The 15,668-nt window shown below is 51.9% G+C and overlaps 6 protein-coding genes across 6 annotated transcripts; 3 read left to right on the top strand and 3 right to left on the bottom strand.

Annotated features, from left to right (window-relative positions):
• Nucleotides 1-1,398: 1,398 nt before the first annotated feature.
• On the bottom strand, nt 1,399-3,233 carry Z519_08490 (uncharacterized protein; the record flags this gene model as incomplete). Its single annotated transcript, XM_016766218.1, has 4 exons — nt 1,399-2,011; nt 2,072-2,600; nt 2,688-2,892; nt 2,943-3,233. The coding sequence occupies 4 exons, from the start codon at nt 3,231-3,233 to the stop codon at nt 1,399-1,401; spliced, it is 1,638 nt and encodes a 545-aa protein (XP_016617376.1).
• A 251-nt stretch (nt 3,234-3,484) lies between these two features.
• Z519_08489 (uncharacterized protein) lies at nt 3,485-6,030 on the top strand (the record flags this gene model as incomplete). Its single annotated transcript, XM_016766217.1, has 2 exons — nt 3,485-3,620; nt 3,671-6,030. 2 exons carry the CDS (start codon nt 3,485-3,487, stop codon nt 6,028-6,030), a joined length of 2,496 nt encoding a protein of 831 aa, XP_016617375.1.
• A 103-nt stretch (nt 6,031-6,133) lies between these two features.
• Nucleotides 6,134-6,850, bottom strand: Z519_08488 (uncharacterized protein; the record flags this gene model as incomplete). Its single annotated transcript, XM_016766216.1, has 1 exon — nt 6,134-6,850. The coding sequence occupies one exon, from the start codon at nt 6,848-6,850 to the stop codon at nt 6,134-6,136; it is 717 nt and encodes a 238-aa protein (XP_016617374.1).
• A 446-nt stretch (nt 6,851-7,296) lies between these two features.
• Z519_08487 (uncharacterized protein) lies at nt 7,297-9,763 on the top strand (the record flags this gene model as incomplete). The annotated part of the gene is made up of 5 exons (XM_016766215.1): nt 7,297-7,453; nt 7,514-8,228; nt 8,280-8,891; nt 8,967-9,348; nt 9,404-9,763. 5 exons carry the CDS (start codon nt 7,297-7,299, stop codon nt 9,761-9,763), a joined length of 2,226 nt encoding a protein of 741 aa, XP_016617373.1.
• Nucleotides 9,764-11,096: 1,333 nt separating this feature from the next.
• On the bottom strand, nt 11,097-13,638 carry Z519_08486 (potassium uptake protein; the record flags this gene model as incomplete). Its single annotated transcript, XM_016766214.1, has 3 exons — nt 11,097-12,287; nt 12,341-13,366; nt 13,417-13,638. The coding sequence occupies 3 exons, from the start codon at nt 13,636-13,638 to the stop codon at nt 11,097-11,099; spliced, it is 2,439 nt and encodes an 812-aa protein (XP_016617372.1).
• A 1,192-nt stretch (nt 13,639-14,830) lies between these two features.
• Nucleotides 14,831-15,615, top strand: Z519_08485 (uncharacterized protein; the record flags this gene model as incomplete). The annotated part of the gene is made up of 2 exons (XM_016766213.1): nt 14,831-15,432; nt 15,489-15,615. The coding sequence occupies 2 exons, from the start codon at nt 14,831-14,833 to the stop codon at nt 15,613-15,615; spliced, it is 729 nt and encodes a 242-aa protein (XP_016617371.1).
• Nucleotides 15,616-15,668: the final 53 nt, after the last annotated feature.

Genomic DNA, 15,668 nt, shown 5'->3' with positions numbered 1-15,668 from the left:
AGGGTGGTCTAGGAGAGGATTGGAGAGGATCCGCGTGGTTGATGGTGGTTGATGGTGCTTGCAGGTGTGTCCTGAAGCAGTTTAGTCCTGCGCCGTGGGTGGCCTCCTCATTGGATCTGCCGCAGATTGCCCTTGATTGCCTCAGCTAATTCTCGACAAGCGGCTACAAGACTGCGACACCGTCTCGACCATCTCCTGGATCTGTGCTTGATGAGTGAGTGGAAAGCGAGATTGTTGACTCTCATTTTCATTCAAGTGGTTGGCTCGAGTGGCTGCCTGCTTGGGCATTGCTTGTATGGAGGGGAAAGTGCAACTCGGTAAGCACATGAAATCCCATCCAACTGAAGTCTCACACAGCATACATCATGGACGAGGTGCCGAGCACTATCTCCATTACTTCAGGATCTCGCAGCTCCTCGAATTTACGTTGAACCCAGTTACCATATTAACCCGCCTCTCATCTCATGGCCAAGAAAAAAAAAGAGACAGAGAGAAAGAGGAAGGCGATCGTTCGGCTTCAGCTCCAGCTTCAGCTCCAGCTCCAGCTCAGCTCCCTGGTACAGGGTACAGACTACTCAGTATGGGATACAGGTATGGAGTATTTACTCCCTGCTCCCTAAGTATGTGCATACGACCGCACCTCCCTCATCTTTTTCCCTCTTCAGTCATTGCTTTAGACTTCGCTTCAGGTTGATGCAGGGATAGAACATACCTATGGAGCATATATCTTTACATCGGGCCAGATGGCCGCATCTCTGTCGATCACATCTTGGAGCATGCATGACTGGGGGACACCCACTTACCTAGGTAAGTTACGGAGATGTTGAGTGCCGGCCAGTGGGAGACTTTTCTGGTGCAAGTCCGGCGCCCCTTGGCAGGGGGGATTGCCCTTTTTTTAGATCCAGGTACAGTCAAGCTAGCTCTCCAAGGTATCACAATATCTCGCTGTCCTTTTCTTTTTCCTTAAGACCCTCTTGCAGGTCAAAACGTGATTTCGGTTACGACGGTTGAAATGCCCGCTTCAGTTTGGTACAGGCACAATGACTGTTTGAGTCAAGCACATGGTAGGGGGGGTGATATTGGTGTAAGTCTCGAGCTGCATGAACACCAACTCGTCTTCAAGCCATTGAGGGGATATCATCCGTCCATCTCAAGCTCAAGGCCAAAGGAGTCGACAGTACAGAGTACAGTTAGCGGTCAATAGGAGTTCCTGAGCTCCTAGGTACTTCGAAAAGTTCTGTAGAGCATTTCATACCAATTCTCTTATACATCAACAAAAAAAAGCGACGCGTCTTAGCCGCCACAGACCACAAACTCTTGAGATAGACAATGTCTCGCTACCGTCAACCCGTCCCATGACCTCGCTCAGCGGCAGACCTGGTTGCAAGGCCCAGCCACTCACTTGTCGAACGTGTATCTCATCCAATCTCCCACAGCCTTGAGACTCTCCCACCTTACGTTCTCGTCCGGATCACCCATCAACTCCAGAAGCCGAGCCTTGAAGCCCAACTTCTCGAGCGCAGTCCGCTGCTCCGGCACCTGCTTCACCAGGTTACCCACATCGTTGCACCCGACTGCCAACACTTGTTTGTCCGATTCCCAGCTCTTGGAGAGAATCTCAGCCAATTTCTTAGGGAGTTCGCCATTTTTGTCTTCGAGGATCCTGCGTGCATTTTCTCGCCAGAATGTCGGATTGCGATGCGGTGGTGACCAGCGAAGATGGCCAGAGATTACCTCGTCGGCGTATTCGTCAAATGTCGTCTGATTCTTTGTGTATTCTTCAAGCATCGTCTTCAGGGCTTCCAAGTCCTCCAGTAAGTCAGGATCGGTCAGATGGCGACTGCTCAGATTGCTCAGCAGGGCAGGAAGTCTGGCAGTTGTAGCAGTCGCAATCAACGTCTCCTTATTGGTCGAAAGAAGGTTGTTCAGCGTTGCCAACAAGAGCCGGGTGGTCTTCTCCTTTGGTGACATCCGCAGAAGCTGTGTGTACAAGGGCACAATCTCCTCGTCCCTGGGTAAACGTTAGCCCGGCCCCTTCCTTGACCTCTCGATGGGAATTGCTCATCCTCACTTTTCAAGACCCTCGCCTACCAGCTCGCCCTCGAAGCTGAGCTGCCATATTACCAATAACACATGATACATCAATTGTAGCCCTACGCCTTCGCCAAATCTCGTGTCACTGCTTCGTATGCTGGCATTGCCATTCCACAGCGTAGAATCATTGTCTTTGGCCGCTCCAGCGGCTTTCCTCAAGATGTCAAATAGAGGATCGACCGTGTCCTGTCTCTGGTTCCAGAATAGTTCTTTTGATCGCTTCGTTCGCAGCAACTGCGACATGTGCTGTACCCCAATATCTTGTAATCCACTGTCCTGATTCTTGACCAATTTGGCCAGGTATGAGTAGACTTGCGGAAGCGCCTCGTCATCTCGCCTGGCTGGGCGCGGAGAGGTCGTTATAGAAATGGCAATAAGGTTGACTAGAAACGTAGCGGAGAGTAGGGGAATGGGGTCCTCTGGGCTGTTTCCCTGGTTGAGAAGAGACAAGTAGTTCTTGTATGGTTCAGGGTGCTGTAGGATGGCCTTTGCAAGATCGGGAGCATCTAGTTCACGTCAGTAAAGCCTGCTTCTTTTTTGGTGTAGAGGGTGTAATATCGTGCCGTTGATGAGATCGGTTGCCAACACCAGACTGTATTGGATGATGTCGCTACGCTTTGAGGCCTTTTCGAGCACACTGCCGCCATCTTTGCCGCCGACAAGCAGGGTGCTGTAGCTGTTTACATCTTTCTCGATAGTCTGTTTCCGCTGCTCTTTCCTGACCTTGTCAACCGACCTGATTCTCTTGAGCTGGTCTTCTGTTAGGTTCCCCGCACGAACAGCACCGTCCCAAGGTATCTATTGGGTCGTTAGAGGTTAGCTTCGAGAGTAGAGGGCGATGCGCCTACTGGGCGAGCTCTGATATTGCTCTGCAGGGTACTGAGATAGGCAGGCGGACTCAACGACATCTTGCCAATAAGCACAGCGTAGGTGTGCTGCCTGCGAGATAATCTGTGGAGTTCCGGGTCAAGCAACAAGGTCCATGGAATTTCGTATGTAGACTTTTTTGATTTGGAATATAGAGTCGAGACAAAATTAGTGCCAGTTAACTGCGTCAATCTCTTGTTGAAGCTCAGATTCAGGTTGCGGGAAGCTCTTTCTGTCGAAGGGCTGGCTAGCGGGACCGAGAGGTATGACATGCCGCGCCGCGGGACTGCGCCCTTGACTGCGGTTCGCCTATTTCTTTCCCCATCCGTGGCTCGCAGCCCGACAACTTTGTCCGCATCGAAGACGCGTCAATATTGTTAAGTGGTGTTACTCGACCAAATTCCCCTGTTCTGCTCTACAATGTCATCTCCTTGGTACACCTCAGTCCTGCAAGTGCTCCCAGGTCCTGCTTTATAGTCGTTCTAGCTACGACAGTTGTGCATTCGGTGTTTGGCTGTGGAACATGACCTCCAGACCAGGTTCGAGATGGAATTTCCTACAGCAGGCTGTCGCATCTGTCGAGTCGAGATTGGATGATATCCTCGCCGAAGAGAGTGATCGTCCCAAACGGACGCTTACTCCCGCTCACAACAAGAAACGTAAGGATTCCTCGCTAGGAGCCGCTTTCATGTGGCTGACGTATTGGCAGCCTCCTCCGACTTGTCTCGAAGCAGCAGCACTGCCTCTGCCTCCAATGATCGGCTTCAGGAACGCCTCGCTCGAGCGATGGCCAAGAAGAGTGTTAGTCGTACCGAAAGTCCTGTCCCTTCCCAGGAACAGTTGTCAAGACCAGCTTCGCGAGGGGAAGATGTGTCTGCTTCCCCCTCGGATATTGCGAAGGTGGGAGATTCGTCCCTTTCGGATGGCGTTCAGGCCGATATAGAGATACGGACTTCCGGTGAAGTGGTCGAGAGAACGAAGCAGGATGCGGGGGTGGACAAACCAGCATCAGGAGCCACCGTTTTGGTGGAGCCGGAATGCAGAACGGCACCCACAATTATAGAACAGCCAGATCCCAATTTAGCACGACCTTCAACAGAAATTCTGAGAGAAAGCCAGACTATGTCGAGCAGGCCGTCGGAAGATATGCGGAGAACTGGCGAAGAGGATGGATCAACCCCCGGTAATGACGAGACAACGGAATTACAGGAAGAAATGAATGCCTATCTCGAACGCATCGATGCACTCCGAAGAAACCTTGAAATACTAGGACAAGAAGTCGCCGAGTCAGCCCAAGAGGCTGCCGACTCTGCTAAGCAAGCAGCTGCCTCAGCGGAAGCAGGAAGCTTAGAGCAGAAGATCTCTCGAAAGGATGAGGAAATAGCTGTCCTGATTGAAGAAGGCACCAGATGGTCAAAGACTGAAATGGATCTTCGGGGTATGCTGAAGAAAGTTCGAGCCCAAGCATTGACCAGTGCTAAAGAACAAGAAGCTGCAAGACTACGCGCAGACCGGGCTGAACGTGCCCTCAGAATTATGGAGGATCGTGCACGAAAGGCCGAGGCGGCAAACAAGCGTGCAGAGCAAAATCTCGCTGCAAATACCATTGCGACAAAGGACATTGAGGCGATGCGAAAAGAACGAGATGCATTAAATGCCACACTAGCGGAGATCAAATTACAACTGTCCAAAGCCAATTCGCGGGCTGAAGCAGCTGAGAGCAAAGCACAGTCGGAGCAATTAGAGAAAGAAAGACGGAAAATCGTCGAGCTGCAGGATGATTTGACTGTTGCTAAAGTCGAACGGGAAATCTCGGAGGAGAAGCTGCGGAAGGAGATCCAAAATTTGCGGAGCGAACTGGAGAAGGAGAAAGAGCAGGCGCGTGCCATGGAGAGCGAAATGCTGAATGAGCAGGCAGCTCTGGAAAGCAAGCTCGAGTCTTTCCGTGTTCGAGCTGAAGAAGCTTCCTCAGCAGACCATGGCTACGCACAAGCCAAACTCCTTAGACAGATTGAGACATTGCAAACTCAATATACCACTGCGAGCCAGAATTGGCAGGGGATTGAGAGCTCCCTTGTTAGCCGGATTACTAGTCTGGAAAAGGAGCGTGACGAGGTTGTGGGAAGAGAGGCAGAACTACGGAAGAAGTTGAGAGATGCCACGGTGAAGTTGAAGAACGCGGAAAGGGAGCTGGATAATGCTCAAAGTAGCTATGCGGACATGGATAAGTCATTGGCGGATGCGAACGAGGAAACGCGGCGACTACAACGAAAAGTGGCCCAGCTTGAGACGGACCTGGTAAATGCGTCAAAGGAACTCGAGGAGCAGAAGCGGAATTCCGAGAGGGAATTGCAACGGAGGATCGACGAGGAGAAATCAAAATGGATAGCGACGTTGCATATCCAACGCACAGATTCCCCAGGGACATCGGTCCGCAAAAGTTCAGGCCTTGGGTTCGACATTAATCATCTCATGAGCCCGATTCAATATGAACGGGCTAGCAGTCGGCGACCCTCCATCATGCCCAACACATTCGACTCAAACACTCCGCCTCGTCAACAGTCTACCACGTCTTTCCGGGGTCTCACAAACGGCTCCATTGCAGAGACGCCTTCTGTGGCGATGTCCCTGGACCCTGACGAGTATTTCGCCAACGTTCCGCCAACGCCCATGACCACAAGCCACAACTCTCAACGCGGTGGCTTGAACGATCTTATCTCCACTTCAACCGTTGGCGCTGGCCCTTCTGTGCAGCTGGTCGAACGCATGTCGGCCAACGTTCGTCGACTCGAAAGCGAAAAAGCCGCTTCCAAGGACGAGCTCGCCCGCCTCACCACCCAACGTGATGAAGCAAGGCAGGAAGTTGTCAGTCTGATGCGCGAGGTCGAGGCGAAGCGGAAGATCGAGAAACGGTTAGAGGCGCTCGAGAAAGAACATGCCAGTCTAAGTGCAAGGCACCAGACCACACTGGAATTGTTAGGGGAGAAGAGCGAGCAGGTAGAAGAGCTGAAGGCCGATATCGTTGACGTGAAGCAGATGTATCGACAGTTGGCGGACACGATGAAATGAGGCCCAATCTGGAGAATTTTTATTTGAACATCTCAAATGCTCTCTTTTCTTCGCATGGTTTGTTGTAGAGGTCTGTTCTCATCAATGCTGAAGGAGTCTTTGTTCAGGCGAAATCGATGCCTTCCCTCTCTGCCGCTTTCAAGACATGCGACCTGACCTTAGCATCCGGCGCGCAGTCAATCGCCAATCTCCCCTCATGGTCCTTCTTATCCGTCTCTGCTCCCGCTTTCAACAGCTCTACCGCCACATGGCCATGTCCTTCACTTATTGCGTGATGTAGAGGCGTGTGTCCGTCCATGTCGGTGGCGTTGATGGGAGACTTGTTCTCGAGCAGAAGTTTCACGAGGGGTACAGACCCGACGGCTGCGGCGCGGTGGAGGGGTAAATGGCCACGCTTGTCCTTGACTCTGGCACTCGCGCCGTGTTTCAAGAGCGTCTTGCAGACGTCAAGGTTATTCTTTGACACCGCCAGGTGCAGAGGTGTGACACCCGTGTTCGTGGCGATCTTGGGGTCAGCGTCCTTAGAGAGGAGGAGCTCGATGATGGGTAGTCCGGAGTTGTCCTTTAGGGAGGCAGCGATGGCAAGCGGTGTCCAGCCCGAGCCGTCTTCGGCGTCTGGGTCAAAGGAGCGAGTGGATGCAAGGAGCTTGACAATGTCCAGGCGGGCAAAGGCGGTTGCCCAGTGCAGAGGAAGGCGGTCATCTTGGTCGCGGAGAGAGGCGAGTTTGGGGTTTGCATTCAGGAAAGATTCGACCACTTGCGTCTTACCTTCTCGAGCAGCTTCGTGGATGGCAAACCTGTCGTCTGTCGGCTGTGCCATGGCGGGGGATGGCAGAGAAGATATTACGCGGAAGATGATGAGCATGATGGTCCCCCGCATTTGAGAGTTGGCGAGCCTGGTCGCCTGGTAAAAGCGGCGACAAGGCTGGCGGCTTGGCGGCGACTCGATGCCTTGCGAGCTGAAAATCCACGTCTCTGTTATTGATTGGCCTTTGCACAGTTCCATCACCCCGTCACCTGGCAAAGCTGCCACCTCTGCAGCCTCTGCCACTTGGAAAACCCAAGCAGCAGCACCTGACTAATAAGCATCACTACTACAACTTCTTGATACGATCGCTTAAAGTTCCTGCAGCCGCAAAGCCCAAACCCACTCTTGGTGCCCTCACTCGTGGCGAACTCCCACCTTCACGTCCGCATGATCGGAACTCTCTTTTTCCCATCTCTCCAGTCGTCATCGACCGGACAAAATGCCAATTTTTGATCCTCATGGCTGGAGATTCGCAACCGAGCAATGGAAAATCTTCCCGGTCGTTTCGCAAGGGCTACCATAGAAGGGCACCACGCGCCTGTGACGAGTGTCGCCTGAGGAAGATCAAATGCGACGGATCCCTGCCTTGCGGCCCTTGCAGCGTCTCTGATGATGGTGAGAGGGAGATCGCTCCTATCGCCCCTTGAGGTGAGTGCACGGCGCTAACAGTGTCAGTCTGTTCTTATGATCCTGGGACCAGACCGCGGGAGACCCCGACCCAGAGAATTCGAAAGTTGGAGGCATGTCTACGAGCAGCACGCACGTCCCTTGTGCGGCTCAAAGCCCAAAATCAGATCCTCGCCAATACCGATATCGACTCGGTGCTCAACACGCTGGACAACTCGTACCCCGAACCGTCAGAGGATGGTGACTCCAGTGCCGACGAAGACAATGCCAGACAAACTCGCCTAGGCAGTATGATGGGCAGAGCCGGTCGCATTGTTCCCCACTCACCCACCCAAACCACCTTCTATGGCTCGTATTCCGGATATTCTTTCGTCCTGAAGACTCTGGAGCTGTTCAGGAGAATGCCCGACAGCCCGGGCTTGACGAGCGAGACCCAGAACATCACGACAGCCTTGTTCAATGCACCGGTGCCGGATGCTGAAGCCGGCACGCAATATTCCTCGCAGTTTCAAAGTCTTCCGAGTTTATCTATTACTCTTGGTCTCCTGGAGGTCGTCTTTACCAGATGTAATCCGTTGATTCAATTCATCCATGAGGCCGATTTTCGAGACATGGTACATCGCCTTTATAGCGAATCTGCCCTTCAATTTGGTGCATCAAGTCATAACTTTATGCCACTGTTCCACGGGGTCCTTGCGATCGCACTATTGTTTGATGTGCGCTCTCGCAAAAAGCATGGGTGCGAAGACATTGTCAATGAAGCGTATGTTTGCACTCCCACAAATCATGCCAGTGACTGACTCTAAGATCAAAGTACGAGGCATTTCCTTCTAGCTCGGAGAGAGCTTGACGTTGCTCAGTGTGCTGATCTCATATCAATGCAGACAATATTGTGTCTCATCTATTTTCTGGTTACAACCTCTCGTCTGACTTCCGCATACACATACCTTGGCATAGCTTGTACTTCGGCTTTGAGGCTTGGCTTGCATAAAGATATTGGCAAGGATATCTCAGTCACCGAAGTTCAGCAAGACGCCAGACTCAGAATAATGCTTGCCGTCCTGCAATTCGACACCCTGGTCAGTATCGTACTGGATTTGCCGACTCGCATAAACCCTGATTGCATCGACCCTGGTGTCATGACCTCTTTGAAGACAGACTTTGCCAAGAGATCGGTCAATGCCCGTGATGGTGTCTCTGAGACTCACGCGAAGCTTCTGGCTTCAGGGAAGCACCTGGAAATGTTGAGCTTGACAGCCACAGGCGTTCGAAACATATTTAGCCATGGCAATCACAAGGGGAAGCGCACAAAAGACCTAATCTTTGACAATGTTGACTCCGTCAATATGAGAGGGGCGGAGGATGCATTCCGAAAATGGGCCAGAGCTTTGTCTTGCTTGCCTCTTCTTCCCGAAAAGCTTGAGATGTCGGCAATGTATGCGTCATTCTTGCACTCCCTCGCTCTTTTTCAATTTCCCGAACTTGACTGACAACGCCATAGCATGAAATTCGAACTGGAAATGGCATTCTATTTCGGCCAATTCGTCCTATATCAACCATTCCTGCACTACCTCATACAGATGGCTGACGGCGTACCCATATCGAGAACTCAATCGCAGCACGCACTGGCTTGCATCAAAATCGCAGCTACAACAATTACCCGCTCCGAGGTGATGCATCAACGGGGCCTGCTTGCTCCCGCCTCTTGGAGTGTCATCTACACACTTTTTCTAGCAGTCATGTGCCTCCTATTTCTGATCGCGACGCACAATGGCACATCCAGACCTAGCGAAGCGTGGAAGAAGGGAGAATTGGGCATCAAGCTTCTAGCGACTATGCGTTGTTACGACAATGGCGCAGTAAGATGTCTATGGGTTATTAAGGTAATCGGCCCCGATTTACGCTCCATAAATAACCGTGAAGCTAAACGGTCCAAAGATGGTCATCAAGCAGCTTTCTCACACCGTACAATTCGACGTTGACCGGATTGTCGCGAGCACCGAATGCCTGTGCCCCTGTACAAGGTCCAATTTGATACCAACAGAAACGCTGGATCGCCGGCTATCACGGGATCGTTCAGACCTCAACGCCGGAGCGAGTGGATATGCGACGCCAGAAACACCGCACGATGCACGGTCGTATCCGTCGGTCTGGAATCGGCCGGGCATGGAGCAACTTCTGGCCCCAAATCAGGACTCACCGCGACACGATGCGGATTTCATTCTCGCCGAGGCTCAGGCTATCTCGTTGACATTGCCGATCGACAATCTCGAGCTATTCGGTTCCGTGGAAATCTAATTGGAGATAGAAACACCGCACGTTGCGCCAGGCTCCTGCATTGACTCAGAACGCTATAGCCGTCAAAAAATTCTGCCAATTTGCCAAGCAACCAAAGTTTAGTTGATTACTGCTGGATGGAAGGTTCGACTTTATCCTGCGGCAGCTGGTTCACTCGCTCCTTTTCGACGACCACCTGACCCGTGGATAGTCCCGGAACAGGGTTCAGCGTGGAACGCGACTCACGCAGCAAATGGGGTATTTACGACGGACTCCTGGATCAAGGTCTTCTTTGCGGAGGTCAAACTTGTATTCCGGTTGGCTCTGGTCACGAAGCAGCCCAATCGCAAGTGTGACGAGGCTTCCAACGTGGGGCGTTGCCTCTCGCGCATGCCTAAATCTATTGCTCTTCGGCCACTTGATCCTCCAGTTTTATTTTGGAAGCAGGTGGTTTGTTAATTATTTGTTTTGCGGCCCGCCGCCTGGGGGGTGTTTAAAGGAATGCATCTTTCTGGGTTATCTTCACCGCGGAGATAGTGCTGTTGCGAGAATTTGCTAGTACAGCTGAATGGCGTTGAGTTGGGATTTCAGGGATTGTAACAGGGCGGGGCGCAGAACGCGAGGCTGACGAGCCCCTGAAAAGGGGCACTTTTGCACCAGACCAGCCCAGCCCAGGGTGATGAACATGATGCGGAGTACGGAGCACCTAGGGTGCCGTTACGGTGTTATTATAGCATTGAGGTTAGCATGCCATTTTTCTTGGATAATGACAATTCACGATACTATAAGCTATGCCTGGTCTGACTCTGACTCTGGATCTGACTGGTTTTCACTGCGGCAACGCCCTACAGTACCTGCCCAACCAAGTATAGACCATGGAGTACCAACTCCGTACCTCTCGCGATATTCTATCCAGGACCAACTGTATCATGCGTTGGTTCGCTCTAGCTCGCGGCCTGTTATAGTTTGTCTGTCTTTATACATCTCGCGAGGACGCAACGTAAGAATAAATAATAACAATAGCAAAAATAACAACAAAAAGAAGGAGATTCGTGAACACCTTCGTCGCTGAACACCGTTGTCATCGCCATCAAGATCCAGTCAAGTTGTTGTCACCGGCAATCCGAACCGAACCATGGATGATGTCGGGTAGGTCGAACTTTTTTGGGTCCCCTTTCGCCGAAAATCCTCTTTCCTTACCTTACCTCCTTCCCTGGTGTTTTATCCAGCTCTTCTTGCTATATATACGTGGACACAGTTCCCATCGGGAGAGGGGCGAGGTCGTACGGGGTCCCAAGTGCACGGCCTTCCTTCTTTTTCCCTCCCATTCTCTTTCTTGTTTTGCTTCACCTTTCTATATCTCCTTCAAAAAGCCTACCTCGATGAGCTTCTCTGTCGGCACCGCCAAGTTGGACATCTTGGTTCTCGTGTTGTCTTTCATCCACAGAAACAAAGACAGGAGTGTCCTTCGGAAGTAGTTCGTGCCGTTTTTGATGGTCAACTGCTCCTTGCCCATTATATACATTACCTTGTATCCAAATGCACGGTCCAGACGCGCAAGAAGGGCTTCCGTGCGCTTCTCGAGGTCGTGATCCTCTTGTAGGCGGACTTTCCGTGGGAATTGAAATTTTTCTTCCGTCTCAGTGCCTGTGCCCGTCTCGCTGCATGTAGTGACAGCATCTTCTACGGCGCATTCGTCGCTGACGAGCACAGGATCGGCATTCATTTGCGACTTCAACTTCTGTTCGGACAGGATGTACGCTCGGATCTGCTCGTAGATGACAAACGACAGGTCGGGGGTCATGACTTCGTCGTTATAGCCGTATCTCACGACTAACCGGTAGCAGTGCGGGATAGCCAGTTTCGACACGGTGTGCCGGTCTGATGGCGGCACGGAAGGCGTCTCCAGTGGGCGAAGATGGAAGAATACTGACACCTCAGGCATCGCGGTGAGTTTTATAGCGAATTGGCTAAACACGATCGGTGTAGTCTCACCCCCCTTGTCAAAGAAGATGCCAAACCCGTTGATGGTGCTGAGGGCTGTGCCGTGGAATCTTTCTGTGAGATGCAGACCATCAGACCCTTTCTTGACGAAATGGGAAGTCGGGAATCGGTCTTCGGCTTCAACAAGCCATTGCTGCTCCTTGCCAAAGCGCCAGAGCATAAAGACCATGCCCAGAACGAACGCGAGCGTAAGAGTAAACCAGGCTCCATCAGGCACCTTGGTGAGGGCTGAGGAGAGGAATGTGCCGTCCAAGCAAGCGATCGTAAGCCAAGGTAGAAAAACGAGGAACGGACTGAAACGCCACACGAAGATAGCTGTCAACGACACCATACATGTGTCGAAGAAAGTGACGAACATAACGCAAACACCGTAGGCATTTCCGAGCGAGGTCGTATTGTTGTAAATTGAGGCCACAAGGATTGTGCCAATCATGAGAAGCCAATTCGCGAGAGGAATGTACAGCTGGCCATGGAAGATCTTCGAGGTGTGTTTGACCGTTAGTTGTGGAAAATATGACAATTTCATAACTTGGTGGAGGAGCTGAGGATGGTTAGCTAAAAGCCCGTGCGCGTCACAGTCGTGCAGTTGCCTACCTGGAATGTGGCAGTAATAATAGCTTGTGAAGCGACAATGGCCGCAAGAATGGCGATAATGAGAGACGGGTAGATGGTGCCTGGAGGCGCAGCCTCGAAAAATGGATTTGAGTATGCTTCTGGATGAACGCTGATATAGGCTGCTTGGCCGATGTATGCCAGAAGGAGACATGGAAATGTGTAGCACAGCCAACTGAGCTGAATTGCCCTGCGGCTGAATGCTCCTAAGTCGGCAAATAACGCCTCGACCCCCGTGAAGGCCAGCAAAACCCCCCCGAGCATTCTCCATCCATGTTCACCGTGATGGATCAAGAACTCAAATGCGTAGCCGGGATTGAAAGCTCGAAAGACCGAGGCATCATATTTTGCTAGATTATAGATTCCGAAAACGGCGTTGAACCCAAGCCAGATGATAACGATGGGAGAAAATGCGAAAGTAATCTTGGTAATACCGAAAGGCTGGACGAGGAACAGGAGGACGAGAATGGCGTCGGTAATGCCGATAATAGCACCTTTGGAGATGCTAGGATTCACCACCCGGGCACCTTGAACGGCACCGAGAACGGATTGCGCAGGTGTGAGGACGCCATCGGACAGGACCATAGAGACAGCCAAAACACCCATGGTCTTGAGGAGGCCGCGTGCCAGACGACTTGATTCGAGGCCCTTGCGCATGACACGCCCAGCGTTTTCGAGATCACCCGAGGCGTGTCTCTTTATCCTTATCAGAGAGGCTTCTCTTGGGTCGCGATTCGTGATGTTCATGTAGCGGCTTAGGAGGGAGTACGTGCTGAATGTGCCTCCTTCACCCTCATTATCTGCATGCAGAACGATTATGATGTATTTGACGGTCACCATCATGATAAGAGACCAAATGATGAGGGACAATACGCCTATCAGATCCTCATTTGATGGCGCAGAGGTGAAGGTTGACGAGTAGACGTAAAGAGGACTGGTACCGATGTCTCCATAAATGACTCCAATTGATTGATAGGCGAGCCAGAGAAGCATCTTGCCACTGAAGACCTATGTCCGGATCAGTCGAGTTAACGCAGGGCACGGTAAGTGAACCGTACCTGCTTCTCCTTAAAGTCGCCCTCTTTTCGCAGGCCGGGGTCCTCATCTTGCTGCACCGACCTTGAGCGGTACAGCGTCAGGTCATGAGAGGACCTCCTCGAGCGCATGTTGTAAATGCCATCATCGTGTGTGTAGATCGAAGTTGAGTCCGCGGGCCGCCCTTCCTTGCTTTGGAGCTCATTTTTGGGATGAATCTCGTCAGCAATGCGAATCGTAGCCATCGCAACAAGCAGGGTTGAGATTCAAACCGGACAAGAAAGCAAAAGAGGGGTGAAAGAAGAAGAAAACGGGTGGAAGACTGGGCACGCGAGAAGGGGAAAGTGGGCAGGTCGGGAACTTTTTAAAGCGGAGGAAGTATCACTGATGGTGGGACATGGCACCATGGCATCACAGGCACATCAACGTGAGGCCAGACCGGCGCGGCCACAAGAATCAGGATCCAGTGAATGGAACATGGTCGAGCATGTGCTGAAGAACACATGGGTTGTGGCCGAGCTTGGCTCTTTCAGGTCAAGGATATGCTAGTCGCCCAAAGACCTTGCGGTGTGGCCATCTCAGCGGTTTGCATGGGTCATGTAACCAGGTTAGTCATGTCGTGATGGGAGATATAGCTTGACCGTCCACAGGAAATGCAGAGTTGGCATGCAGCGCAGCCCAGGGGAATCGGGCACTGGGACACGCCCAAATTGGAATGTAGATGCATTGTTTTTGCCATCGTCTGCGGGCAGCGAAGCACGATCCGTGCGTGCGAGCGCAGGGTTTTCGTCTGGAATGAAGAGCTAGGTAGCTAGGTAGCTGGGCAGCTGGGTACGGGATGAGGTGGCCTTGTTTGTGTTGTTGGAGCATGCGTAGGAGTGGGAGCTGTGGGAGTGAGAGTGTGAGGGAGAGTGGACAATGTGAGGAATCGCTGCGCAGTCTTGGCATCTAGCTGCGTCGTTCCGTCTAAGCAGACGCAAAGGATTGGCCGCCCACCTGCTTGCACGCTCCATTTGTATGAGAGATTTTCTGTCGAGTGGAGTTTCATTCCACCTCCTTCTTGCCGGCGAGACGGAACAGGCAATTGAAAGCTTATGTCGACTCTCTTGTCTGTATCAGGATATCAGTCTGGATCAATCTCACCCATCTCGATCAGCTCCCTCCCCACGACCCTGAACCTGAAGCCCAGCCAGGTCACCCAGGAAGATAGCCAGAGCATCCGTGTGGACATCTCCACTGTTGTTGTTATGTAAAAAGACCTTTATCCATGTCTGTGAGCATGAGCCATTTCTCTCGATCTGACCTTGGGATGCAGCGAGGAGGTATACAAGTACAAGAAGATACTTGTGGCAATATGAGGGAGCCATCGTCCCCTACCTGGCCTTTCTCCCTGTTTCAGCGTGTCTCTCTTCCATCTCGCTCATCGGGTTCTCTTCCATGGCGACAGCGCCACAGCCTGTCTCTCCTGCCAACTCGGGTCGGCACAGGACTGTGATCACCGTGGCCGTTATCGTGGCAGTTATTGGTCTCATCATCTTCTCGGCCATCTGGGTGAGGCGTCACAGCCCGATCCGAAGGCTCGACGAGTTACAGTTGCAAGCCGAACTGCAACGCTCTGGACTTCGGCGGCGTCGACGTCAACAAGAACAACGAGAAAAGGGCATTGGCATCTCTTTGCTCCAAAGCATCCCAGTAGTCAAATATGATGGCGACCCCGGGAAAATACGACGCACTAAGAGCTTGGATTTGGAGAAGGGACACCAGAACCGGGACGCTCACAACTGGTCTTTGGAGCAAAGCCAACATAACATCAAAGAAATGCATGCAGAAATGATGGAGATCGGCAAAACCCCTCACAGAAAGGAAAAGGAGGGAAATCAAAAGAAATCTGACCTTGAATCAGAGGAGCCAGAGTGTCCTATCTGCACACAACCGTTTGTGAAGAACGAGTTTCTTCGAGTCCTTCCTTGTGGCCATCGACACCACCAGAGATGTGTCGACCGGTGGCTGCTGGGCTTCGGCGGAACATGTCCTGTTTGGTAGGTGTCTATCCAAAGTACCTTTCCGGAGCAGGTAGCTAACTTCTTTACAACAGTCGCGTGCACATGGACTCTTTCTACCTGCAATCCGCGGAACCACTCGATCTTCCAATGAAGCCAGAGCCCGTTGTAGTGACCGGTGAAGATCTTGAAGATAGTCACCATCACCGACCGGATCTATAATCAATGTCATATTGTCTGCAAAGGTATGACGAGCTCGTGTCCAACTGGAGTAA

This window comes from Cladophialophora bantiana, assembly GCF_000835475.1.
Source record: "Cladophialophora bantiana CBS 173.52 unplaced genomic scaffold supercont1.13, whole genome shotgun sequence".
NCBI classification, from domain to species: Eukaryota; Fungi; Ascomycota; class Eurotiomycetes; order Chaetothyriales; family Herpotrichiellaceae; genus Cladophialophora; species Cladophialophora bantiana.
This window is presented reverse-complemented; position numbering and strand designations above follow the sequence as displayed.